The sequence below is a fragment of the Trachypithecus francoisi genome, unplaced genomic scaffold (assembly GCF_009764315.1).
Source record: "Trachypithecus francoisi isolate TF-2019V2 unplaced genomic scaffold, Tfra_2.0 Lachesis_group7, whole genome shotgun sequence".
In the NCBI taxonomy this organism is placed as follows: domain Eukaryota; kingdom Metazoa; phylum Chordata; class Mammalia; order Primates; family Cercopithecidae; genus Trachypithecus; species Trachypithecus francoisi.
In genome coordinates this window covers 94019806-94046471 of record NW_022681472.1, presented here as the reverse complement: position 1 = coordinate 94046471, position 26666 = coordinate 94019806, and the positions used below count along the sequence as shown (strand labels likewise).

Below are 26666 nucleotides of genomic sequence, written 5' to 3'. Positions count from 1 at the left end.
GTGAGGACCTGGCTGTGTTGTCCTGTGAAGGTTCTGGGACACATGTGCACACTGGAGCCCACTTAGCAAAGGCATCCAGGACGGTGAGAAAAGTGTGTTTATGTAGTAGACCCTGTAATTGGGAAAGCTGACTGGAGATGAGAAGGCCCGGGGCAGGAGGGGAGAGACATGGCAACATGGTTTTGCTAACCTGTATGAGGGCCCCTGCCCTGGGGCAAGGCACGGGTCAGTGCTTAGTTGTGAAGGAGGGATCAGGGCCCACAACCTCGGCATAGAGCCTGCACACTGGGGTCCTCAATACACAGACAGGTGCAACATTTTGTGTACTGCCCCCAAGGTGGCCAGGGAGACTGCCTGTCATTAGATCCAGGAAGCAAAATGCTGGGCCCATCTTACAGGAAGTGATATTCTAAGGCTTTTCTCCCTGGACTTAAAAAAGAAAGTTTGACATTGTTTCTTTATTGAATTTACAGAGTTGTCTCATGCTTTTTTTTTTTTTTTTCCCCTGAGCCTCTCAAAGCCTGGCTAGCTGGAAGGGCAGTACTAACTGTAGACATCCTGTTTTACATGCAGGGAACATGAGATTTCTGCGCACATCTAGCCAACCCCAAACGCACAGCCAATGCACAGGATTATCACATTTAAAAGCAAAAAGGCCCTAGGGTGGTCTCCTCCGTGCCCTCATGTCAGAGTGGAAAATGGTGGGCCCAAGGAAAGCACTCACCTGCCAGCAGTGGCATAGCCCCTGCCTTAGCAGAGTCAAGGCCAGAAGCCAGGGCACCCGCCCCAGTTCAGATCTCTTCTCTCCACATCGCACTCCAGCCTCACGGGCACACAATCCCGCCTGTTCCCTGGCCTCTGGGAGAAAATGTGCCCTGAGCTCAAAAGGGCCCCTTGGGGAGGCCTCCTGAACAAATGAAACTTCTGTAGCCTTCAAACAAATTTGCTCTAGGATTAAAGCCTGCAGGCCGGGTTCTGCCTGGCCCTCAGCAGCAATTATCCTGAACAGACTGGGACATTATTGTCCCAAGCACAAAAGAATGACCTTTTGTGTCAAGGAGAAAAACTCCCCAGGAATTATCTCCAAGTCTGCACATCTGGTCAAACACACTCCAGAGTTCTAATCTTGTTAGGGATCAGTCCTGCTAAGGCTGGGATATAACTCAGTGCCTGACATGCAGATTGTCACTTGGATTTTTAAAACTAGAGGGAAAGGTAGGTGTGGAACATTCAAGGGTGGCATTGGCTCAGACCACATAGGGAAGCGTTTGTGGGAGTATGTGTGTAAATACATATAGCTTTATCATTTTTCTGTTTTTTGAACTTTATTGCTTGCAAATATAAAAGCAAAAAATACAAAAAATAAAATTCACTCATAGCTCTGCTTACCAGAGGTAAGCAACTATTTCCTTCTCAGGTTCTGTCATGCATACATACATATACAATCATGCGTGCACACACACACGCATAGGTTTTCTTTCCAGAAATTCTATGTTATACATATTATTTTATAAACAGTTTTTCACACCGAATGCTATATTGGAAAAGTGTATCCATGCTGGTAAATAAGGATTCCTCTGCAGCCGTCACTGTCATGGCTGCCTAGCAATGAATACGTCATAATTTTTCTTTAAGTAATTTCTTTAATTCCACATAGGTGATTGTGTCGTTATCTCCAGCCTTTTTTTTTTTTTTTTTGGCCATGCTGCTGTGAATTTCTTTATACATCTTTTTTTTCCCCATTTATCTGATTGTTTTCTTGGGATAAATCACTAACTTTGGAATTGGTGGATGAAAAGATACCCTCCTTTATGAGGCTTCAAAGCTCCTGAGAAAGGGTGTGACAAATCCACGGTCACTTGCTGAGCAGGCAGGTGCATTCTCCTCCAACTCTCATGCGCCCAGGCCACGACCAGACCCTTTTACCTTTTCCAATCTCGTATTTCAACAAAGTGGTTTTTTGTTTTGTTTTGTTCAGTTTTGTTTTTATAGCCAAATGTTTGTGCCTGGTGTTCCCAGAGGCCTGGTCAGCTGCTTCTGTGGGGATGGCCAAACCCCACCTTCTGGAAGAGTCAGACTCGGGCTCCTGTTTTTCTGTTTTTGAGACAGGGTCTCACTCTGTCACCCAGGCTGGAGGGCAGTGATACGATATTGGCTCACTGCAACCTCTACCTCCCGGCTCAAAGGATTCTTGTGCCTCAGTCTCCTGAGTAGCTGGGATTACAGTCATAAGCCACCATGCCTGGCTAATTTCTATATTTTTAGTAGCGATGGGGTTTTGCCTTGTTAGCCAGGCTGGTCTCAAACTTCTGGCCTCAAGTGATCTGCCCACCTTGACCTCCCAAATTGCTAGAATTACAGGCGTGAGCCACTGCGCCCGGCCTTAAGACCAGGGCTTCTTGATAGTTTCTTGTATATTTGTGCAGTGTTCTAGAGATTGGAAAACACTTCCCCTTGTATTATCTGATTTTAAAGGGCTGAGTCGTTAGATATCTAACGGGAGAGTGCTGGCTAAATCAATTATGTTCATCCCTGCAGAGGACTCTGTGCAGCCATGGAAACCGGCATGATCAAACTAGAAATGGATTTCTACCTTATAACTAAATGCGGGGAGAACAGCATAAGTATCAGTGTGTCTAGTACAGTCCCATTCCTATTGATAATTATATGGAAATAAAAAATAATCAAGTATATATACCATGCTTTAATAGTGGTTATCTCCATGTAGATGGCAATACGGGCATTTAAAACATCTAAACTTTTTTTTTTTTTTTTTGAGACAGAGTCTTGCTCTGTCGCCCAGGCTGGAGTGCAATGGCAGGATCTCGGCTCACTGCAAGCTCCGCCTCCCGGGTTCACGCCATTCTCCTGCCTCAGCCTCCCGAGTAGCTGGGACTACAGGCACCTGCCCCCACGCCCGGCTGATTTTTTGTATTTTTTAGTAGAGATGGGGTTTCACCATGTTAGCCAGAATGGTCTCGATCTCCTGACCTCGTGATCCACCTGCCTCGGCCTCCCAAAGTGCTGGGATTACAGGCGTGAGCCACCGCACCTGGCCATCTAAACATCTTTTGATTGCATTTTCTGACTTCTCGGAAACGGGCATGCATTATTTGTGGTCGGTTGAGAAATAATGAAAAAATGGAGTTACCTTTTAAACAAAATAAAAGTGAAGAGATTGGGGCATGGTGCTGTGTGGTGGCTGTTAATCATTTTAATGTGATGCTACGTATTGTCAGTTGAGCCTCACAGTAGTCTTGGGGAAAACTCATCATTATTGCCAACTGAAGGTTTGGAAACTGAGGCTCAGGCCCTTCAGGCAGCCCAGGGCCCCTGGGTCATGAGAAACAGGGCAGGTAGGCATTTGAGCAGGTGTGTGTGACCCCAGTGACCTTTATGCCCCAGGACAGTGTCCTTTCCATGCCCATTTGCCCTATGCCACCCCTTCTCTCACCCCTGCAGGTTGCAAAAGTGTCCACTACGATCTGGTCTTCCTCCTGGACACCTCCTCCAGCGTGGGCAAGGAGGACTTTGAGAAGGTCCGGCAGTGGGTGGCCAACCTCGTGGATACCTTCGAGGTGGGTCCCGACCGCACCCGTGTGGGGGTCGTGCGCTACAGTGACCGGCCCACCACGGCCTTCGAGTTGGGCCTCTTTGGCTCGCGGGAGGAGGTCAAGGCAGCCGCCCGGCGCCTCGCCTACCATGGGGGCAACACTAACACGGGTGACGCGCTGCGCTACATCACGGCCCTCAGCTTCTCCCCGCGCTCCGGAGGCCGCCCCGGGGACCGCGCCTACAAGCAAGTGGCCATCCTGCTCACCGATGGCCGCAGCCAGGACCTGGTGCTGGACGCCGCGGCGGCCGCCCACCGCGCTGGCATCCGCATCTTCGCTGTGGGCGTGGGCGAGGCACTCAAGGAGGAGCTGGAGGAGATCGCTTCAGAGCCCAAGTCCGCCCACGTCTTCCACGTGTCCGACTTCAATGCCATCGACAAGATCCGGGGCAAGCTGCGGCGCCGTCTGTGTGAAAGTGAGTGCGCCTGGGCCCCACGTGACCCCTGCCAAGAGTGACGCCAGCAGCTGAGCCCACGGGAGGGGTCCTTGGGCAGATAGGGACCCTGCGGCTGGCTCCAGGAAGGCGGGGGGAAGTAGCAAGTGCAGAGGCAGAGGGAACCCACGTTCTTGGGTTTGGCCACACAGGGAACCTAGTAGCACATGCACCCCCTGGACATTCCTGTTGTCAGGAAGATGCGATGTCTTCTTCCATCCAGAGGCAGAGGTCGCCAGCGGAGGCAAGAAGGGGTTTGGAAGGAAAGAGGGCTGCGTTCTAACCACCCTGCCACCTAGGAGATACTTGGTGTCTCGTCTTTACCTCTGATATGGGAACATCCTCTACTTACTGCCCAGAGCTGTGAACGCTAGAAGCTGTGCATGCAAAGTCTGGCCTGAAGCACTGGGCGTACAGCAGAGTCTCCCAAGGGGCTGTGATGAGGGATCATGCAAGAAAATGGGCACATACAGGCTCCGTCAGCTGTTCCCAGCAGCCCAGAGTCAGTCATTTAGACACAGTCAGGAACTGCTTATCCCAGAGGCCAAGTGCTGTTGACCCGGTGCCCTCTGAGATAACCCAAGGCCTCTAGCTTATTTGTCTGGAATCTGTTGATTGTGGCTGGGGGTAGGGCGAGGGGAGGCAGAGAGCTGATGGTCCCCAGGGCTCTGACCTGGAAGCCTGACCTCCAGGATTTAGTAGGGGTCATTCTGAGGACAGCCCCCTCCCCAGGACAGGAAGGGTGAAGTGGGTTTCTCATGTTCCATACTGTCTGCAGCTTCTGCCTCTGCCTATTGCATTGGGGTGACATTTGTCCTTCTTGGGTCACAGTGGCTGCTGAGTAACCTTCTCCTCCAGACCTAGCAGGAGCTGTGCTTTGAAGCTGGTCAGGTGGAGTGTGGAGCCTCAGCCTCTGTCTTTCTGATTACTGCAGGGGACTGAACAACCCCTGACTGGGAAGCCATGGGTTATACCTTGGCCAGGGGCAGGGAAAGCCTTGGGGGGCTGGGGCAGCATGGAAGTGCTGGCGGTGGGAGCAGCTGGGTGTGACTCAGCAGGGGAGGCAGGGGCCTGATCCTGTGGCTGTGCCTGGCTTGCAGCCCCGTGAGAACACAGCTAAACCATTTCTGAAACTGGGGTGGCTCTAGGCTGCTGTACCACAGTATGACCCTTTTCTCTGTGTTGGCTCTTTTAATCTCCACTTATTTATTCAACAGATACTTATCAGATACTTATCTACTTTTTTGTGTGACCTTGTGCTGATTTCTGGGGCTACAGAAAAAGATAAGACACAGCACCCATTCTTAGGGTACTCATAGTCTAGAAGGCAGGAAAGACACATAAAAGGGAATATGGTACTGTGCAGGTAAACTTGAATAAAGTCACAGGCAGAGGTCCATGTGTGACTATGGTATGTGTGGGGATATGGAGAATGAGGGAGGGCTTCCTGGAGGAAGTGATGCTTAGGTTATTCAGAGGAGGAGCATGAACTGCATGGGATTGAGAAGGATGAGATGGAATGGGATTAAGGGATGCCATGACATGGTCAGTGAACCATGATGGGCCCATGCAGCTGGGGAAAAGAAGGAGATTAGGGCTGCTGGGTGTTGCCAGATTGTCAGGGTCCCCATAAAGGGGGGCCTTGTGTGCTAAGGTGAAGACATGCTGGAGGGTTTATGCAGGGGTGTGACATGGTCAGATCTCTGTGGGGAATGGAATGTGACTGAACAGCAGGACAAAGGGAGGCCCTTCACAAGACTGCTGGAGAAATTCAGACAACTGTGTTTCGGGAGAGATCCAGCATTGATGACTTGGCCCATGTTACAGAGGTGGAAATCGATGCCCAGAAGTCTAAGTGAAGGTAATCTACCCTAGAGTATGCAAGGCATTGGCTGTGGACTTCCCATAAGTGACTTCACTGACCCATATCACAACCTCATAGGATAAGGATTCTGTCTTTTATATAGATAAGAGCACACAGAATGCTGAGATCATGGAAGGCACAGCTTCAAGGCGTGTTGGGCCCTCAGTTGTAGGCCCGAGAGGGGATGGGTCAGGTGGGGAAAGAGGAGTGATAGGAGACAGCCCAGGCAGGGCTGGAGCTATGGGATTGATCGAGGTGTGTACTGGATGAATCAAATCTGTGCAGATGAGATCTAGGCACAGGGTCACAGTCCCAGCTAAGAAGTAGAAATTCAATGTGGTAGCTCAGGAACAATGAATTCTACCTGTCATTCCAGAATCCAGAACCCCTTGATGCAGAGTGCTGGGAAACCAGGTTACTTCCAGATCCTTCCCACTGTTTTTTGTTTGTTTGTTTGTTTTTGCCATCCTGACAGTTTTGGTTCAGAGTGGTTCTGGATCTTAGCAGAGACAACTCTAGACTTTGAAGGTCTTTCATGCCCAGGGATGGCTCTGAGAATGGCAGAGACAACCCCAGAGAGGTCAAGTCCCTGGGATGTACCTCACAGTTAATAGACACCAGGGGTGGGAACAGAACCCAGGCCTTCAGACTTCGGGGCTCTCCCCCGTGCCTCCAGAACACGGGCTTCACCATCATTGACCTTGGTAAAGCAAATTTATTAATATTATCACTTTAAATTGAAAGACCAGAGGTCAGGCAGCTTCAAGCGATGAACCCCTGATCCATTCATTCCACTCTCCATTTCCAGGTACCTCTGTCTTGGTGTTAACTCTGTTCTTGGCTTGACTTATGTATCAGAATTATACTGGTAAATGGGTTTCCGTGAAGAGACTCTGTGATGAAGGTTTTATTTTGAGGAGGGTGAGATCAACAAGGGATACTGAGGTACACACCAACTAGTGATGGGAGAAGCCAGCTGAGAAGGGATAGAGTGTGTCACTAGAGTCCATGAGGGCTGAGATTGGGTGGCCCTGTAGGATGCTTAGTCATGAAGGCATACGGTTCTCTTGCCAGACCACAACATACAGGCAGAGAGGCAGCAAGAAAGAAGCCCCTGCCCCTTATCTGCTCTTGCATGGCTGCTCCTTCCACTAGCCTGGCAAGGAGGCCAAGTGATGCAGTCACAGTGGCTGGCCTCCTGGGCTATGAGCAGGGCTGAGGGAGAGAATGGACATGGGAGGGCAACCTGGGGACATCATGGCAAGACACCTCTCAGTGAATCTCAGAGCCGTGTCTGCCTGCAAACCCGGGAGGAGAAGAGACTATTACTCAGCAGGCCTGGCACTCGGTCTCATTGGACTAGGGTAGGTCATGTGACCGTCCCTACACCGATCATTAGTCTGGGAGTGGAAATAGGTTGAATATTTTGGGCCTGTCACAAGACCTTGTTTAACATTTGGGAGTGGAGTTAGTTCCCAGCCCAGCTCCCTCAAGGAAAGGGATTTGATACATGAAGGAAAACCAGTGAGCTGTTACCAAGAGAAAGGGAAACCTACGCAGGCCAGCCCAGAACACACGTCTGCCCTGATCTCGTCAGGAAAAGCTCATGATTTCTGTGAAGACAGGGCTTCTCCAAAATCCTAAAATAGATGTAAGATTTAAGTGAATGCTCAGTCATCTAAAGGGAATCAGTTTTTGTAAATACAGCTGTGAGATGAAGAGGGCCTGGTCTATTCTGGCTACAAACGAAATGAAATCCCCTTACAATTGCTTCAATTAGAAACAAAGCAAAACAAAATAAAAGAGCTAATAGTAACATATTGGAAAGCAGCTAGTGAGATTGAATCAGGGAGCATGGCAGAATTTGAACACCAGAAATCTCTTGGTACACAGAGGATGCCTGTGGGGGACTTAACAGCCTGAGGAGGAACTATTCTCAACAGGGGCCACTTATTAATGACCTGGAAAATGGTAGACTAAAAATATCAGGATTTTTTTTTTGATGTAGTAATCATTCAGTTAGATCCAACTCATTCATTCATTCAACAACCATGCATTAAAACAGCCATTTGATTCAATCTCATTTATTCATTCCTTCATTAACAGTCATGCATTATAGTAAACATTCACGTCATTCATTCATTCAACAAGCACATTGAGTGATTCCTCTGTGCTGGACACAGGCCAGGTGCCCATGATGTAGTAGTGAATCTGGCATCCTCTTTGTCCTTGCGAGGGAAACTCTTGTCTACTTGGGGCAGCAGGAAAATGGCAGACGATTACGTAACAGAGTGTGTAATTTTATATATGCATTAGTTTACCTGCTTAGTGTATCTTCACACACAAGGATATAAGCTTCACAAGGGCAAAGTCTGTTCCTTGTGGTACTTCAGTGCTTAGAGCAGAGACTAGTATGTAGGATGAGCTCCTAAATATTGTTTAAAGGAAATCAAGGGCAGTGGCCTGACAGTTAATTCTATGCTTGCTGTTGTGTTGCGCACATTAGAAGTTCATGGGCAATGATCTATTTCATTCCCCACCCCACCCCCACCAAAGAAAAGGATAAGAACATGAAGCAAATCTGAAATTATAGCCAATAATAATGGAAATATTGAATATGTTCACACTTTGGTGAACAGAGACAAATGGTTAGATTGTGAAGGCTGGTGCAGATTTAGAGAAGGCAGGCTGGCTGTTTTATGGTTGGTGGCACAGAGGCACATAGGGGCTGAGTGGCCTGTCCAGGATTGCAGGGGACAGGTGTAGAAGTCTTTCTTTGGTCAGAACCTACTGCCTAAGAGTGAGTGCTTTCAACCATCCTTCTGGAATCTTACTGCATATCTAATAATCAAACTACACAGTGTCTAGAACTGATGTGGCTCAGACCTGGTGGCCAGTGGCTGTTGAATGAATGACTGAAATGAACTTGAAAAAAAATCATTATCCCCATTTTACAAATGAAAACAAGTATCAGCAGACTGAGGAGTGGAATAACAACAGTAACAACAGTAACACAGTAACACAAGGCCAGTGTTATTACAGGCACATTTCAGGCGTCATCGCTGGCCTCCCCACTGGCCTGGCCTCCCCAGTGGCCTTCCCTAAGGTCTGCCATGATGCTGGTGGCCATGTGTTTCCTTGTCTTTGGACACATTCGGGGAAGTGCCACTGTGTGACGACATCAACTCCTGCTTCTCCGTCGCCTGACAGAGTCTCCCAGGGGATGCAACCTCAGCCTCAGCTTCCTGCAGTGTGTGGGGTGGAGGCCGAGGACAAGGCCAGCCCCAGATCATCGGCTATAATTAAGAGTTTTCTCCACCCTAGGCTTTGTCGTGGCCACAAAACGAGCTTTATATAGCTTATCGGGTCACTGTAAGTGAGCCTGTGGAATGCCAGCTGGCCACGGCCGAGAAAGCCTCCACCTACTTCTATTCTGGGGGCATGCTATGGTGGTCCTCTCTCTCCTGTCCCCACAGCCAGGGAGTCCCTTGCTGCATCCTGTCTTTTGTGCTTGGACTCTTGGGCTGAGATGTTGATCTGGATTAGGGCAAAGAAGGAGCCTCTCCCATGCTCCCGTGGTGTTTTCTCTCTCCGGATGTGTGGTCATCCCCTCCCCACTCCCACCCTGTTGTGGATATGTTCATAGTTAGCTCTATTCTTATTTAATGAGAGTTTTGACTCCTGGGTGCTTACACTTGCCAATACGACTGAGGCTGGGAGTAGAGGGAGGCTTCTTTTGTCTGAGGAGATTAATTTTCCCATTTTATTGTTCACCTGTGGTTCTCCCTGGGAAAATGTCAGCATTGAAACTCCAGCTCTGCATTTTGACGAGTGTGTCATTCTGTGCGGTTGACTTAGCCCCCTGTGTCTCAGTTACCTGTAATGTGGAGTCAGTTCCTCCTTGCAGACAGGTTTGTGGCCGTGATCAGGGAGATTAGTCTAGGGGGTGGGTGCTGACACTGATGGAGGGGCTCTCCTTTGCTTTCTGTTGTAGTTAGCAGGCAGAGCACTTAACCTTTCAAATAAATTCATTATGAGGTTCACTTAAAAATCTATTGTGCGCATTTTTTCTTTCTGTAGTTCAAAACACTTTTAGTAAATAATACAACTTATGTATATAGTTGGGAATGGACTAAATAAACATTTACAGGTAATATCTCACAACACTGGATGCTTTTACCCACTCTTTATACATATTATTGACTTATTTTTTTCAATGTATATTCATTGAGCTTCGGTTGTCTTTCAGATACTGTTCTGAAGTGTGAGAGTTACAGAGGTATGCAACATATATGATCCCACTTTTAGGGTGACACTTTCCAGAAGGGAAAGGAGGGGGCAGTCCATCAAGTGATGGGTGAGGTCATTTCATGTGGTGATAAGTGCTTCAAAAGCTGAGAAACCCGGGGAACTGGGTCTCTTGAAGGAGAGAAAAGTTGCCTTGATCTTGGAATGGTGTGAAACAACTGTGCAAACCAAGACTGACAGGCTGAGTTCCAGGCCTGGGGAACAGGGACCACAAAGGGACTGAGTGGGAGTGGACTCCACATGATGGAGGAGCCCAGTGGCTGGGGTGGAGGTGGGGTGGCAGCCAACAGTGCTTAGCAGGAGAGCAGGACTGTTCCCATCTGTAGGAGGCAGGACTGGAGCGTCAGCCATGGGGCTTACCTTTCCCAGTTGACACAGCTCGGAGGGGCATCCGGGGGCAGCCCTGAGTCTTCCCTCAGCGGGAAGAGGGCCTACCTCAGAGCCCCTGCAATTATCTTTCCCTTTGAAGACACAGCCACACATGTCCCAGGGGACGGCAGGGAGGCTGGCTGTTGGCAAGTCTGGGTGGCATGTCTGGCCTGGGAAATTCTAGGCACTGACTCCCTCTAAACAGGAGTTTTGTACAAGAATCACAGTGGGCATGGCCCTGCTGCTGGCATCACCCCCTGTGACCATGCCTTCCAGGTCACACTCCTACCTCTGTCCCCACATCCCTCTGCCTAGCCTGAGACTCCACGGTAAACTCGGGGTGCACCACACCCACGTACACACACCCCCACACACAAACACCATGCGTACCAGGCACATCACACACCCTAGATAGAAGCACATACACAGCCCTCACAAACCACACCCACTCACACGCACATCCACATATGCACACACCACACACACTCTCCACACTACACATGCCACACACACCATGCGTGCAACATGCATACACACATACACAAACACTACACACACCACACATGCCACATAGATATGAACCACACACCACATGCAAATACACGTTTTGCACACTGCACATAAACACACTATGTATACCACAGACACTCCGTATACACATCACACACATACATGAACACATACACAAACACCATTTACACCCTGCACACCACATGCACCACATACACACACTCTATATCTAGGCACATGTGCACAAACACCACACACACCACACTCCCCACATGCACACACTTCACATACACACCCATTCACCTGTGCACACCACACACACTGCACACTACATATAGCACACACACCCCACAGAAACACAAACCATGCATACCACACACACTGCACATAGGCTACACACAGCACACACACACCACATACACACTACACACCACATACCACATATATACAGCACACATTCTATATACACATGCTATACACCACATACACATACACAATTCACACACACCGTGTATACAAATAGCACCCACACAGACACCACAGATGCACCCACCCACCTACCTACATATAATGTACACAACTCCACACACTGTTGGCCATGTACTCAACCCTCCACACGCACACGCAGGCACACCATGCACATAAGACCCTCCACACAAACACAGACCACACACACGCTCCACGCACACCACATGCACACACATCACACACACATGCATATTATATCCATGTGCCCACATACATAATACTCCACGTATGGCCCCATGTGCCACCCTCCACATACACACAGCAGGCACATAACACCCCACACACATATACACACTACTCATACGCACATGCAGCACATATATCCCACACACCACACACACATCTGGGAACATGTATGTGACCACAAAGTGACCCACCCAGCTGTTCCCTCTGGGTGGACCCGAAGGCTGAGAGAGATGGGCAGCAGTGTGGGTTGTGGGTTTGGAGCTGCCACGTAGAGGTCTGTGGCCTGGCACTTGGGACCATGTCAGCCTCAAGAAGTCAGTCAGTCCGGGCCCTGCCCTCCAGCTGCAGGTCACCAGGAGTTCCTCTTGGGAGGCTTATTAGGACTGAGGTCACCAAATAGAAATTGTAATTGAATGACTTAATTATGATTATGTGCTGTGAAATTTTATGTGAACATTCCTGAAAATGATGGAAAACTAAAACTCCCTCATCATTTATTCTAAATGTGTGTACTTCAAGGAAGAAGAATAGTCTTCTAACTCTGCCCAGCCAGACCTAAGCCTGGAGATGACCCCTAGAACCACTGGGTTCATGTCACTGACTCCTGCCTCTGCCTAAAACTGTATGACCCACGTATTAGAAGCAAGGAGCTTGTGTGACACAAATGCTTTGCTGTCAGCGCATTTCAGACCAGGGCGTGCAGCCCATCTCATTCTCAATGGCACAAGTCTCCTTTGGCTGGGGGAGCTTGCACCATCACCTCTTCAATCATTCCCAAATTGATGGTAATTTATCTTGCTTCCAGGTTATGGTTTCTTGTGACAATGCAATATGAGACTTCCTTGTACTGAGCTCCTTATGCACCTGGGGAGTTATTCCTGCAGGTGGACTCCTAGAAGAGGTTTCCACAGTCAAAGTAGCTCCACCAGTGGCTGAAGCTGGTTAAGCCACAGCCTCTGGAGCCAGATCACCCAGCTGGGCCTCCCAACTCTGTCTGCTTCCTCTCTGTTAATCTTAGGCCAGTTACATAAGCTTTCTCTGCCTGGTCTCTTCATCTGTAAGAAAAGGATGCTGGGCTGGGTGCTGTGGCTCATGCCTGTAATCCCAGCACTTTTGGAGGCTGAGGCAGTGGATCACCTGAGGTCAGGAGTTCGATATCAGCCTGACCAATATGGTGAAACCCCATCTCTATTAAAATACAAAAATTAGCCGGGTGTGGTGGCGGATGCCTATAATCCCAGCTACTCAGGAGGCTGAAGCAGGAGAATTGCTTGAAACTGGGAGGTGGAGGTTACAGTGAGCTGAGATCATGCCACTGCACTCCAGCCTGGGTGACAGAGTGAGACTCTGTCTCCAAAAAAAAAAAAAAGAGGAGAACAATGTTGACCCTCTCTACCTTGTAGTGTGTTAGGATCTATTGAGTCAATACCAGAGGAATAGTTGGTGCAGTGATGGCCCTGAGTGTCGACTCTTACTGTATACATTTACACACATGATGTATTTGTGTGTGTATTTATGTATATATATACTTTCAGGAAGATGATCGAGTTAAATATCTTTCACTTGGCACAGTGTTTCTCAACTTTTAAATTATTATTATCTACCCCCAAAGGAGCCTCTGTAAATATTTTTTTCCTAGCTATCCCCCTTCTCTGAAACTGCAATAGCATACGTATATTATATACCCCTGTGTGCTGTTGGGTAGGGTAGCACTTTGGAGGGCCTAAGGCTATTGTGATATCTAAGATTCTCTCCCACTCCTTCCCAAACTGAATTTTGCCCCCCTTGGAAGTGATGTTACCCACTTTGAGAACCCCTGACGTGAGATGTATGAGAGGATCACAGGATGAGAACTCAGGGAAGGCCTGGGGTTGAATCCGTTCCTCTCTTCCTCAGAGGCTGTGATTTCATAACCTCATCTTCAGTGGGTGGACTCAGGTCTAAAAGCTTCAGTGAAATCCAGGCTTTCTTGTTTATTTTGACAAATTAGTCTTTCGAACTTTAGTTTTCCACATAAACTAAAGACAATAGGCTGGGTGCAGTGGCTCACGCCTCTAATCCCAGCACTTTGAGAGGCTGAGGTGGGCGGATCATGAGGTCAGGAGATCGAGACCATACTGACCAACATGGTGAAACCCCATGTGTACTAAAAATACAAATATTAGCTGGGCTTGGTTGCGTGTGCCTATAATCCCAGCTACTCAGGAGGCTGAGGCAGAAGACTTGCTTGAACCATCGGAGTCAGAGGTTGCAGTGAGTCAAGATCGTCCCACTGAACTCCAGCCTGGTGACAGAGTGAGACTTCGTCTCAAAATAAATAAATAAATAAAGACAATAATAATACTACCTAGTCTCTAGAGCAGAGGGAACACACACATAAAATGCTCCCACTGCAGCCTGGCACATCAGTGCAAATCACAGGTTAACTCTTGTTATCACATGTCATTGCTAAGACCTGTGGTCTAATGTCAGTGGGGCTAGAGTGGAATCCCAGGTCTGCCACCTGCCAGCCAGGGATCTCAGTCAGGGACTTCACCTCTCTGAGCCTGGGTTTCCTTGTCTGTAATCTGAAATGATAGTTACCAATCTGGTAGATAGTTACCAAGTTGTGGTTCTTACTGTTATCCTAATTAATATTTTTATGGCAAGTCTATATAAAAAAGAACATGCCACAAATCAAAGTGCTTGGCAATACCGTGACTATATCTGAGCACTATGTCACAGGGAGGGAGTTGGACAGAGTTGAGAAGTTCACCTGTCTTGAGTTCTGTATGGGAACTAGTCCATTCAGGAGCGGAAGACCCTCCATGATTGAATTCAGAGGACAGCAAGCTACAGCCTGAAGGCCAGATCACTGGCCAGAAACCAATTTTACAAATTGTGTTACTGGACAACAACCATGTCACCTTGTTAGCGTACTGTCAATGGCTGCTCTCACACTGGGATGGCAGGTTGAGTCGTTATGACAGAGACCTCATGGTCCAAAGGCTAAAGTGTTTACTATCTGGCCCTTTACAGGAGTTTGCCAACATTTGATAATATACTCTGAGGTGATGACTGAGAATCTGGAGTTGCTGCCTCCAGCTCCTGAGGTGCCCTTGGCTAGGACATTTTGTGGGGGCCTCAGTTTCCTCCCTGGGGTGCTGAGTGGTGTGGCTCCTCTTAGAGGGCCCCTCTTCTCTTCCCTTCCATGTCTTGGTCAAAATGCATGACCAGCTGCCCACTCTGTGTGACATCTAATGACAGATACTTCCCTACCTCCCATTTTTAGGAGTTAGCCATGTATTCTCAAAAAGCATCACACCCTCCTAGGTTTTGGACACAGATTCATGTCCCAGTGGAAGTAGAATTGGCTTGAGGTTTGATATGAATCAACGCTGCCTGGCCATGGGGCCTTGTGCCAGCCACATCACTCTGTCCTTGGTGCCATCCCAAGTAAAGTGGAGACTGCACCATACAGGTGTGACGATCTCATCGACTAGGGTCATGCCATGCCCAAGCCTTCAGCTCATGGAGACTCTGCATTTCACATGGGGGTTTTCGTTTTGAGTTGAGAAAGAGATGAAATATAGCGACAATTAAATAGGTAGTTGTAAAAGGACATATGCATAAACACAGACAATCCCTATACAAATACATGTCTCTATATAAATGTGCATATATGTAATGAAATTCATAGAGGAACTCTGCACTTCTGAGTGCCTCTCATGTCCTGCAGCTAACCTTATCCTAGCAGAACTTGTTTTACACTTGCCAGAGAATGAGTAGGGATGTGGGGTTATGCGATGTCTTGGGGATTTCCAAGAAATGTGGTTGATTAATTGTGATGCTTCTGACACAACCTCGCAGTTACCGGAAGAGTGAAGGAAAACAAGTGTCAAAGCTGTAGGTTTTAGGTGACTTGTTTTGCTGTAAGATATGTGTTCTGTCTTTGTCCTTTTGATTATATTGACCCTGGTTTCTTTGAATTTACCCCCACACAAACACATGCACAAACACACACACAGTCATACAAACATACACACATTGACACACTCACAGGCATACAAACATACACACATAGACACACAGGCATATAAACACACACATGTACACTCACACATAGGCATACAAACATACACATACATTCACATGCAGGCATACAAACATACACAAACATACATACACATATACACTCACACACAGGCATACAAATATGCACACACATACACTCATATATAGGCATGCAAACACACACACATACACTCACAGACATACATATACACACACTCACACACAGGCATACAAACATACACATACACTCACACACAGGCATACAAACATACACACACTACACTCACACACAGGCATGCAAACACAAACACATTCACACACAGGCATACATACACACACATAGGCATACAAACATATACACATACACTCACACACAGACATGCAAACATACACACACTACACTCACACACAGGCATATAAACACAAACACAGACATGCAAGCATACACAAACATACACATGCATACACTCACACACAGGCATACAGACACATGCACAATACACTCATATACAGGCATACAAACACACACACACATACACTCACAGGCATACATATACACACACACAGGCTTTGCAAACATTCACATACAATCACACACAGGCATACAAACATACACATACACTCACACACAGGCATGCAAACACAAACACATTCACACACAGGCATACATACACACACATAGGCATACAAACATACACACAGACACTCACACACAGGCATGCAAACATACACACAGACATACAAACATACACACACATTCACACACAGGCATACAAACATACATACACATACACATGCATACAAACATAAACAAGACACACACATACACTCACAAGCATACAAAGATACACACAGACACACATGTGCTCACATACATACTCACTACACAGCCCCACTCATATACACATACTCAGATGCACACACATAGACAACCAAACCTAGAAAGGGATGTTCAGGACAATAAAGACCGCTTCCTTTTGCCCCTTACCCTGGAACAATCTACATGTACTTGCCCAGAAAAAAAAAAAACTTTGTTAAAACTCTGTCTGCATTTTGAGTGTTTGTCTACTCTTGGGAAATGTCTACTTCCATTTTCTGGGAATCCAACCAGTCAATTTTGCTTGCTTTGTAATAGACACATGGGATGTCTATTTGTTTATGATAGGTTCTTATTTACATCAATCTAACAACAGATGTAAACATAAATGGCCGAAGGGGTGGAAGGTAATAGGAGGAGCTCATTGGCACTGCCCTGGGGTGCCACGACCCCCTGCAGGTGACTTCTGGCTCCCCTGAGCACCCAATGCCATGTGTGTTTTCTACTGAAGACATTTTCTGTCTTGGACCCCTAAATCTGGGGAATAGAAAGACGTTTTCCTGCCTGTGTTCAGGTTGGGCTGAGAGTGAAACACCTCCCAGCTGAGAAGGACTGTGCTGGCTGGAGATGAGGTTGGAATGTGGAACTGAGCACCTCCATCCATTGCCTCTGCTCATCTGGGCTGAGAGGTCTGGGCCGGACCTGGCTCTGCCCTCAGATGAGCCCTAACCAGAGTAGCCTAGGGCAAGACAACAAAAGGAAGCTTACATACTATGTGCAGCTCCTATTTATATCGTGTAGATCAAATTTTAAAAGTGTCCTGGAAAAATCACTTCTTTCCTTCTAACTTGACAAATTTGCCTGCACAAAAACCTGGGAGGCGGGTTTGAATTCAGCATCCTGGGACTCTTTAAAGTGACATGCAAAATCATGGTAGCCCAAGGAGAGTCACACGCAGGCTCCCAGCCCCAGTCCGCGGCCTGGCCTCCTTCTGTTTGCATCTCCTGCTTGGTCTTGACCCAAGGACGGCTTCATCTGCATGTGTGAGGACCCCCGATATATAAGATCAAGCTTGGTCTTGGGCCAAGAACGGCTTCATCTGCATGTGTGAGGACCCCCGATATATAAGATCAAGCTCTGTCCACAAACCTGACAGACAGCTACCCCTTAAAGACCCCTGGGCCCAGGAGACCCCAGGAATGGTCCAGTCTACCCTCAGGAATACAGATGGACAATGAGGCTGTACTTTAGAAGGAGAATGGGCCAGGTTCAGATCGTTTGGGCGGGGAGGTCCAAGGTCCAGATCCTGAAGTGTGGTCTAGAAGATGAGCATGGGGTCCAAATGGGAATGGTTCCTTGGTCCCTCCTCTTCCTCTGTGGGATGAAGTAAAACTGGAGGAGGTCCAGAGGGAGGCCCTAAACTCTTCTGTGCCCAAGAACGGCATTGCTGTTTCTTTTTTTTCTGGGGAGGGGGAACAAAATGGAATTGAAAGAATACAGTTTGTGAAATCCAATAGGCATAGGTTGTAAACCCTTTTCTGCTGTTCGCTGTGTGGATTTGGGCCGAAATCTGGAAAACAGCAATCAAAAATCTCCCCCATAGATATGTTGCAAAGATTCAGTGAGAGAGCATTTGTAGATTATCTATCATAAGTGAATCTAGACTCCACCTCACTATCTCCTACATTGCCCACTTTAGAGAGGGGTTAACCAGAGCCCAGACAAGGCAGGAGAGCAGTCAAGTAAAACTGCAGGAGGCAGAGCACAGCCACGGAGCCCTGCAGGCTCCTTGCAGCCACTGCTGTGTTGTGTTCTCACCCCTCCTTCCTGGCAGCCCTTGATGCAGAAATGTACCCGTAGGGAGTGAAGATGACTTGCTTAGCGCTATTGCTTTGTAGACTGGGATGCAGGTACAATGAACCACAGAGACTTTGATCTGTGTACCCCAGGCCCCCAACACTATCCCTGAGCAGAGATGGGGCTGGGATGGTTTCCCAGGCTGGAAGTCAGCTCCTTACCCTCCTCACTGGGTCACGTATAGTTGACAGCAGAGTCTACAACCAGGGAGGTAAGAGTAGAATTGTCTCATTGGGAACTCTGACCTAGCAACAGATAATTTCAATGTCAAAAAACAACCGGCCTGTGCAATGTGCTATGCTGTCACTAGATGGGCAGCAGGGACTGGGTTGAGGGATGTCCAAGACTCCATGGTCCACAAGGTTTTGTGGCTTGGAAGCCACAAGCGGCTTTAGACATCGACAAGGAAAGAAACTGGGAGCCAGTAAGCCTTCACTGAGAAACATGGAACATCTGGGCTAGCAGAGGACTTTATTTTATCTTTTAAACATCTTCACTCCTGAGACCCAGCACTTTATATCCTGGTCAAACACTTGGAAGTTTAGACTGACAGACCTGGGCTTGAATTCTTGTGTTTGCCCCCTGTCCCCTCTTTACTTAGGGCTGGTCCTCTGTGTGTTTAATTTCAGCATCTGTGAAATGGGTAGAACAAGCCCAATGCATTAACACAGGAAAAGTGCACCAGGGGGCGCTGGGCACAAGTCTCCTCCTCTCTGATTGATGCCCATGCGTCCTTGGGGACATTACAAGCGCTCTCTGACTCAGTTTCCTCACCTGAAAACATGAAAACAAAAACAAAAACAAAACACCTTGTATTTTTGCTGCAAACATTTTGTTCATCGATTCAGGAAATATTGATTAAAGGCTTACTGTGAACTGGAAACAGTATCTGCATGGGTCAGGGTAGTATAATAGTTAATATAAGGGAAAAAACAAGAGGAAAGACAGCACTTAAAATTATAGCTGACTATTATAGCTGGAAGTTATAATAAGTGCTCTGTAGGACATAAACAACAGTGGGAGGGTAAGAAAAAAGGAGGAAGGGTTCTGCTCGGGTCAGGGAATTAAGGGACCCCTCTGAGGACACAGCCAGGCAAAGGGCACTCTGGGTGGAGGAAACTCTATATAAAGGGACAGCAGTGACCTCAGCTCCAGCCTCCAGAAGCCAGTGCCCCACAGCTTCTGGAGTAAACACAAAAGCGGTAGAGGACAGGAGTGGGGCGTGGACAGAGGCTGACTTCCCTAGGGTGTTGTGGCCACGGGAAGAATCTGGAGTTTTTTTTTGTTTTTTTGAGACGGAGTCTCACTCTGTCGCCTGGGCTGGAGTGCAGTGGCCAGTTCTCAGCTCACTGCAAGCTCCACCTCCCGGGTTTTATGCCATTCTCCTGCCTCAGCCTCCGAGTAGCTGGGACTACAGGCGCCCGCCACCTCGCCCGGCTAGTTTTTTGTATTTTTTAGTAGAGACGGGGTTTCACCGTGTTAGCCAGGATGGTCTCGATCTCCTGACCTCGTGATCCGCCCGTCTCGGCCTCCCAAAGTGCTGGGATTACAGGCTTGAGCCACCGCGCCTGGCCCTGAATCTGGAGTTTTATTGTGATTTGAATGGCAACCCATTGAAGACTTTGCTTTGTTTTACTTCAAACTTTATTTGTGTATTTATTTATTTTGAGACAGAGTCTCACTCTGTCTTCCAGGCTGGAGTGCAGTGGTGCTATCTTGGCTCACTGCAACCATCGCCTCCTGGGTTCAAGCAATTCTCCTGCTTCAGCCTCCTGAGTGGCTGGGACTACAGGCGTGTGCCACCACACCCGACTAATTTTCTTTCTTTCTTTCTTTTTTTTTTTTTTTTTGAGACAGAGTCTCGCTCTGTCCCCCGGGCCGGAGTGCAGTGGCCGGATCTCAGCTCACTGCAAGCTCCGCTTCCCGGGTTTACGCCATTCTCCTGCCTCAGCCTCCTGAGTAGCTGGGACTACAGGCGCCCGCCACCTCACCTGGCTAGTTTTTTGTATTTTTTAGTAGAGACGGGGTTTCACCGGGTTAGCCAGGATGGTCTCGATCTCCTGACCTCGTGATCCGCCCGTCTCGGCCTCCCAAAGTGCTGGGATTACAGGCTTGAGCCACCGCACCCGGCCTTTAATTTTCTTTCTTTTCTTTCTTTTTTCTTTCTTTTTTTTTTTTTTTAGTAGAGACAGGGTTTCACCATGTTGGCCAGGCTGGTCTTAAACTCCTGATCTCAAGTGATCTGCCTGCCTCAGCCTCTCAAAGTGCTGGGATTCCAGGCGTGAGCCACTGCGCCCTGCCTACTTTAAGCTTTATAGTGAAGGATAGAAAACATCCAGATAGCTGAACACATCTTAAGTGTACGGCTTGATGAATTTTTCACAAACTGTACATCCCCTTCCGCCCAATGGAGCAGTCTGAGCAAGAGAGGAGTACTGCCTTACTGTGCTTTAAGTTCACTTTGTTTTGTGTGGGAAGCAGGTTGCGGTCAGGAGACACAGAAGCAAGGAGAGAAGCTGGGAAAAGTCTTAGGCCAAGTGAGAGGTGCCTGTGGCAGGGTTTCTGTTCTGTTGTTTATTGTAAGGTCCAACCCCAAAGCAGCAAGAGTGAGGGGAAGGAGGCGAGGCCCGGGAACATGTACAGAGAGGGTGTTACAGAGATGGCAGTAGCTGCCCCAGAAAGCAGCACTGTGCGTTGAGTCCTGTAGGACGTCAGCATTGCAGAGAGGCCAGCCTGCAGTGAGTGCCCTTGGAATAGTCTACCTGGATAGGGGACAGGGTGGATAACTGATTTGCCAGCTCTTTTGTGTTTCTGGCTGGTTAAATTCCAGCCTGAGGAGTGTTAAGCCCTCTATAGTTCCAGGCTGTGTACCCAGTCCCTCTACGCAGCTATGGGGAAAGCCAGATCCCATGTCCCATGAGCTTCATGTGAGCTTGGTAGTGGCAAGTAGAGCTCTAACCTCCTTGGTCCAGTTGGTCTGCTTAGGACCCAAGACCCCCGAGGCCCCTGTCCCCAGCAGGAGTGACGGATGCCCTGTGGAAGTGCAGCCTCCTGGGTCAGGGCTGAGGATGCTGGTAGTATGAGGAGTTGACAAACCAGCAGAAGGGGTTGGTATCTCCGCTAAACAGATGAGGACCTGGGGATCGGGTGGGGGGATGGCAGCAGGAGCTGAGCATATCTGGGGAGGTGCACGAGAGATGACAGGGCAGAGCCAAAGGGGAGGTAGTGGAGATGGAAGTTCCCAGAAGTAGTATCTGGAGAAAGAACATATGGATGGAAAGCAAGCTCCTGGGTGCAGAGCCACCCTCATGGCACTTCAAGTTTGGGGGCAATAGAGGGAGAGAGGTACAGTGGCACGGGAGAAAGTGAGTGCTCTTTTTGTTCTTTGGAGACAGGGTCTTGCTCCGTTGCCCAGGCTGGAGTGTAGTGGTGCCATCATAGCTCACTGCAGCCTTGACCTCCTGGGCTCAGGTAATCCCCCTACCTCAGCCTCCGGAATAGTTTGGACTACAGGCACGCACCACCATGCCATGCTAATGTTTGCATTTTTGGTAGAGATAGGGTTTCACTATATTGCCCAGGCTGGTCTCGAACTTCTGGGCTCAAGCAGTTTGCTCGCTTTGACCTCCCAAAGTCCTGGGATTGCAAGCGTGAGTCCCACACCCAGCGAGTTCTTGTCTTGAAATTCCTTGTATCATTGGTGGCTTTGAGGTCATGCATATAGAAAATTCAAATAAAGCTTGAGATCCAGAGAAGCAGAGCAAGATGAGAGGGCAAGAAGCACAATTTGAGGAGGTGCTGGGTCGCTCAGTCTGGGTTCAACATCAGGGTGGCCACCTGGAGTGAGGTCTCTATGCTGTGCCTCTGGACCCTCCCTGGCTTAGCCCAGTCTCGGCTCTGCCACAGAGGGGATATACATGTGGGTACCTCTTACACAGAACTGAAGGAGAAATCGACTAGATCAAGGTAAAATAAGTAGAAAGAGAGCCAGGGTGAGCCCAGAGGTCTTGTGATGTGTGGAGGTCTGATGGAGGAGGGTGAGCTAGCAGGAGGCTGGCAGAAACCTAGAGAGATCGGGTAGAGAAGAGAGGGGAAGGGAAAGAGGGTTTAAGATCAGGGGTGGGGTGGGTGAAGGGGTTGGCTGGTTAGTTGGGAAATGTGAGCAGATAACTGATCAGAGAGCACAGCACATAGTAATGGTCTGATGAGGAAACAGAAGATGGAAAGACTGAGCAGCTTGTTCTCAGTCGTCCAGGAGGAAATGGAAGGGGAGCTGCTTGGAGGAGCTGAAGGTGAAAACCTACAGCCACCGTTGCTTCACTCTCAGGGTGTGGGGATGGGCATGGCAGGGGTAGCAGAGCCCAGGATGCAGTAGCGACTCAGCCATGCAGGGATGCAAAGGTGGGAGGCCATGCCCCTTTGCCTGCAGATCCTCAGAGGTGACCTCAGTCTACAATGGGAGGTGCAGCGCCCCAGTGGGTGCCCTGGAAGGAGGAGAGTGTGTGTGGGGGTGGGGGGTGGCGCCACCTCTAGACTGTGTGCTATACCCCCTCACTTGCCCTCTCCAGGCCTCAGCCCTGTGCCCAGTGACAGCTCTGATTCATGGCTGGTTTTGTACTTGGGAAGGCTGCACCAGATGCCAGATGTTCCTCACGGACATCTGGCTGTCATTCTCCACAGCCTCACCAAAGCTGCCTCAGGGATGCACCAGTTCCCATTCCGGGAGCCCACCTCCACCAGCCTTCCAGGGAGGGCCATGGGCAGCCACGTCCAGTTCTGCCCACTGACCTGAGGCCCAGTGAAGGGGTCCTGGTCTTGCCATCTGCCTCTACATGGTGTTCAGGGGGCCTGACAAGGTGGAGGGGTGAGCCCAGCCCCTTGCTGTTTCCTGGGGGCTCCATGTTCCTGTTCCTGTGACCTGCCTTTGCCACTGGTACTGATCTTGGGATCATGACTGTGTGAGTTTGGACTGTGTGCTAGTGGAGAGAACGTGGCTGGAGGTAGCACAAATAAATCACACCTTATCTTGTTTGCATGTCTTCCCTGAGAACCACAGACTAAAAGAGGCAGGATATGTGGGTGAGGAGGCATTCTGGGCTCGTTCGGCTAGTCCCTTGTTTTCTGGGGACTGAGAAGGGAGACTGTTTATCCACGGACATGGAGTGACTTAGGGTCAATGCTGAGAGCAGGCCTAGCCTCCTGGGGCCTCGTCATACCGTGTTTCTGACCTTCTCTCTGACCTCTCCTAGGGAAGGCTTATCTCCTCTCCAGAGGCTGTGTAAAATATCTCTTCAGCCCTCCTCTGGATTCACGTGATACTCTTGCAATGTGCCACTCCTTTGATTTTATACAGCTCCTTCTATTCACAATCCATGTAGGGAAGCAGGGAGGTGTTTTGCTTTGTGTTGTTTGGTTTTTCCTCGCCTGCTGGCCTGCACAGCAACCCTCTCACCTGGGGTCGAGCGCTGCGCGATAAAGATCCTGGGGATCTTCAGCTCCTCCTCTCTGAGCCTGTAGAAGCTCAGAGTTTGGAGGGTAATGGACTGACTAGGTTTGGGGAAATGTTTTGCTTGGCCCCTCAGGTTCCATGGTCAGAATCTCCAGGGGAAAGCTGGACGTGGTGGGCACGTGCCTGTAGTTCCAGCTACTCAGGAAGCTGAGAACGGGGGATCACTTGAGCCCAGGAGTTTGAGGCTGCAGTGAGCTGTGATTGCACCACTGCACTCCAGCCTGGATGATAGAGCAAGACCCAGCCTCTAAACAAAAAAAAAAAAAAAAAAGAAAAAAGAAAAAACATTCCAGGAGGACCGTGCTCTGTGTGACTTGGAAGTCCTCCACATTGAACTTGATGCTCTATGCACCTTCTCTCATCCATTTCCCATTAGAACCCCGAAGAGCAGATATTGAGACTTTCCTTTGGTTCTAAAATTGAGCAGAGTGAGCCTTGGAGGGTCTGAAAAGGCTGGAGGTGCCACACACATAAAGCACAAGGCTTTCTCTCTGTTAAGGAGCAAACAGAACAGAGGCAGCAAGGACGAAGCCTAAAGAGATGTTAGTTCACACTGAACTGATGACATCACCACCCAGGGCCATGACCTTGGGTCAAAGGTTTGATCAAAGACAGAGGGCAAAGCCATGTGCTATCATTCCAGGGCCAGTTTTCCTGTAAAAGCCAATTATAACTGGAGGAGCAGCTCACGAAGCTATACCCCTCAGCAGGCAACCTCTATGGGTGTGGGTTTATGGGAAGGAGGTGCTGAGCCAAGCGCCCGGGGAGGAGGCCCAGTGCTGGCGCGGTCTGGCGGGAGCTGCACCATGAGGCATCTCCTCTTAACTGACATCTGATGCCTTATCTGTAAAACAAGGGGGCTGGACCACAGGGTCACTCAGACTTTCTCCTGATCCTGAAGCTGAGTGCGTGTTGTCAGGACATTGATTCCAGAGGGAACCACTGTTCCCACTTGACCCCTTGCAGCTCAGCTCAGCGTTTGCCCTTTGTGTGGTTGTTCCTCTCCACCCACTCCCGAGATTTTCAGGATGGGGTGGTAGGTTCAAGGGGCAGGAGGGGCCTGGACATGGTGGGCAGAGTGAGGAGCAGCTCCAGGCCCCAGGGTTGGCCGATTCCCTCTAAACCTCAGGTGCCTTGCTGTGAAATAGGGAGACCGTAGGTGCCTGGGCATGGATCTGCCTCAGGGGCCAGGTCAGCCTTGAACGTCCAGGCGAAGCTGCGTCTGGCCAGGGCATGGAAGGTCGTCATGCCTGGGGCCACCCTGAAGTTTTGCTTGGCACTGACCCGTCCTCATGTCCATCTTCTGACCCGTCCTCATGTCCATCTTCTGACCTGGCCTCATGTCCCTCTTCTGACCCGCCCTCATGTCCATCTTCTGATCCGTCCTCATGTCCATCTTCTGACCCGCCCTCATGTCCATCTTCTGACCCGTCCTCATGTCCATCTTCTGACCCGTCCTCATGTCCATCTTCTGACCCGTCCTCATGTCCGTCTTCTGACCTGGCCTCATGTCCCTCTTCTGACCCGCCCTCATATCCGTCTTCTGAAGCTTCTCCCCAGATCTAGGGCCCGTGGGGGCAGAGCTGTGGTGAGGGTGGGCTCTGAGTATGAGCAGTGGCAGTGGACCTGGGCCCAATATCTCTGGGGCAGGAGGTGTGCAGGGTAAGAGTGGGTAGGCGGCAAGCTGGAGGTGGGCATGGGGTCAGCAGATAGAGGTAGGGGCAGGCGTGGGCAGAGGCAGGAGTGCAGGCGGATTCAGCCTGGAGGAGAGGGAAGGAAGGGGGATGCGGACAGCAAGACCAGGAGGGGACAAGCAGGGAGAACCAGAGGGGCAAAGGCAGCCTTTCACCAAAGAAAGAGGGGCAGGCACAGGGTCGGGGAGAGTGGGATGGGGACATGCAGGACAGGTGAACACCTGGCTGTCCCAGGCACACCAACAGGGCAGGGGAGCAGCCAGAGAGGTCACTGGGAGCCCGGGGCAGGCCTGGCCCTGCCTTCAGCCCTGGGCCTGTTGGCTGGAGTTTTCCATGTCTGCCAGGCTGGGGCCCTCTTCCTTGTCAGGAATGTGTCCCTGGCAGTATGCCCTAGAAGGCGCTGGCAAGAAGGGACCCACTGGGCCATCCTGGGAGTGTGTCCCACAGGCCGCCCACACAAAAGCTCCTCTCTCTCTGTGTCTCTCTCACTGCCTCTGTCTCTCTCTCTCTCTCTCTGTCCCTCTCTCTTGCTGTCTCTACTCTGTCTCTCTTGCTGTGTCTCTGTCTCTCTTTTTTTCTCTTGCTTTCTCTGCTTCTCTGTCTGTCTTTCTTGCTGTCTCTCTCTTTGTCTCTCTCTCTGTCTCTCTCCCTCTCTTTATCTTGCTGTTGCTGCTTCTCTCCCTCTCTGTTCCTCCAAGGCCAGCACCCCCACTGTAGAAACGCCCAAAAGCATTCACATACAAATGCACACGGGGCACATGCACCTAATGGTTTCACACAGTGAACAGAGCAGCCCTGCACACACATGCAGAGACACGTAGAGTCTGCTGGGAGCGCTCACACACAGGTGCAGTGACGTGGCCACACCTTGACTGCTCTAGGGGAGCCTCAGGGTGAGAGGCACAGCTGGCGGGTGCAGAATTG

The 26666-nt window shown here is 49.4% G+C and overlaps 1 protein-coding gene across 1 annotated transcript in view; it reads left to right on the top strand.

Annotated features, from left to right (window-relative positions):
- COL22A1 (collagen type XXII alpha 1 chain) overlaps positions 1-26666 on the top strand; it is a 336220-nt gene that overhangs the window by 30132 nt on the left and 279422 nt on the right. Inside the window, exon 3 of the mRNA XM_033202916.1 lies at positions 3463-4029. Coding sequence (XP_033058807.1) covers positions 3463-4029 — 567 coding nt within the window. The remainder of the gene's footprint in view (positions 1-3462; positions 4030-26666) is intronic.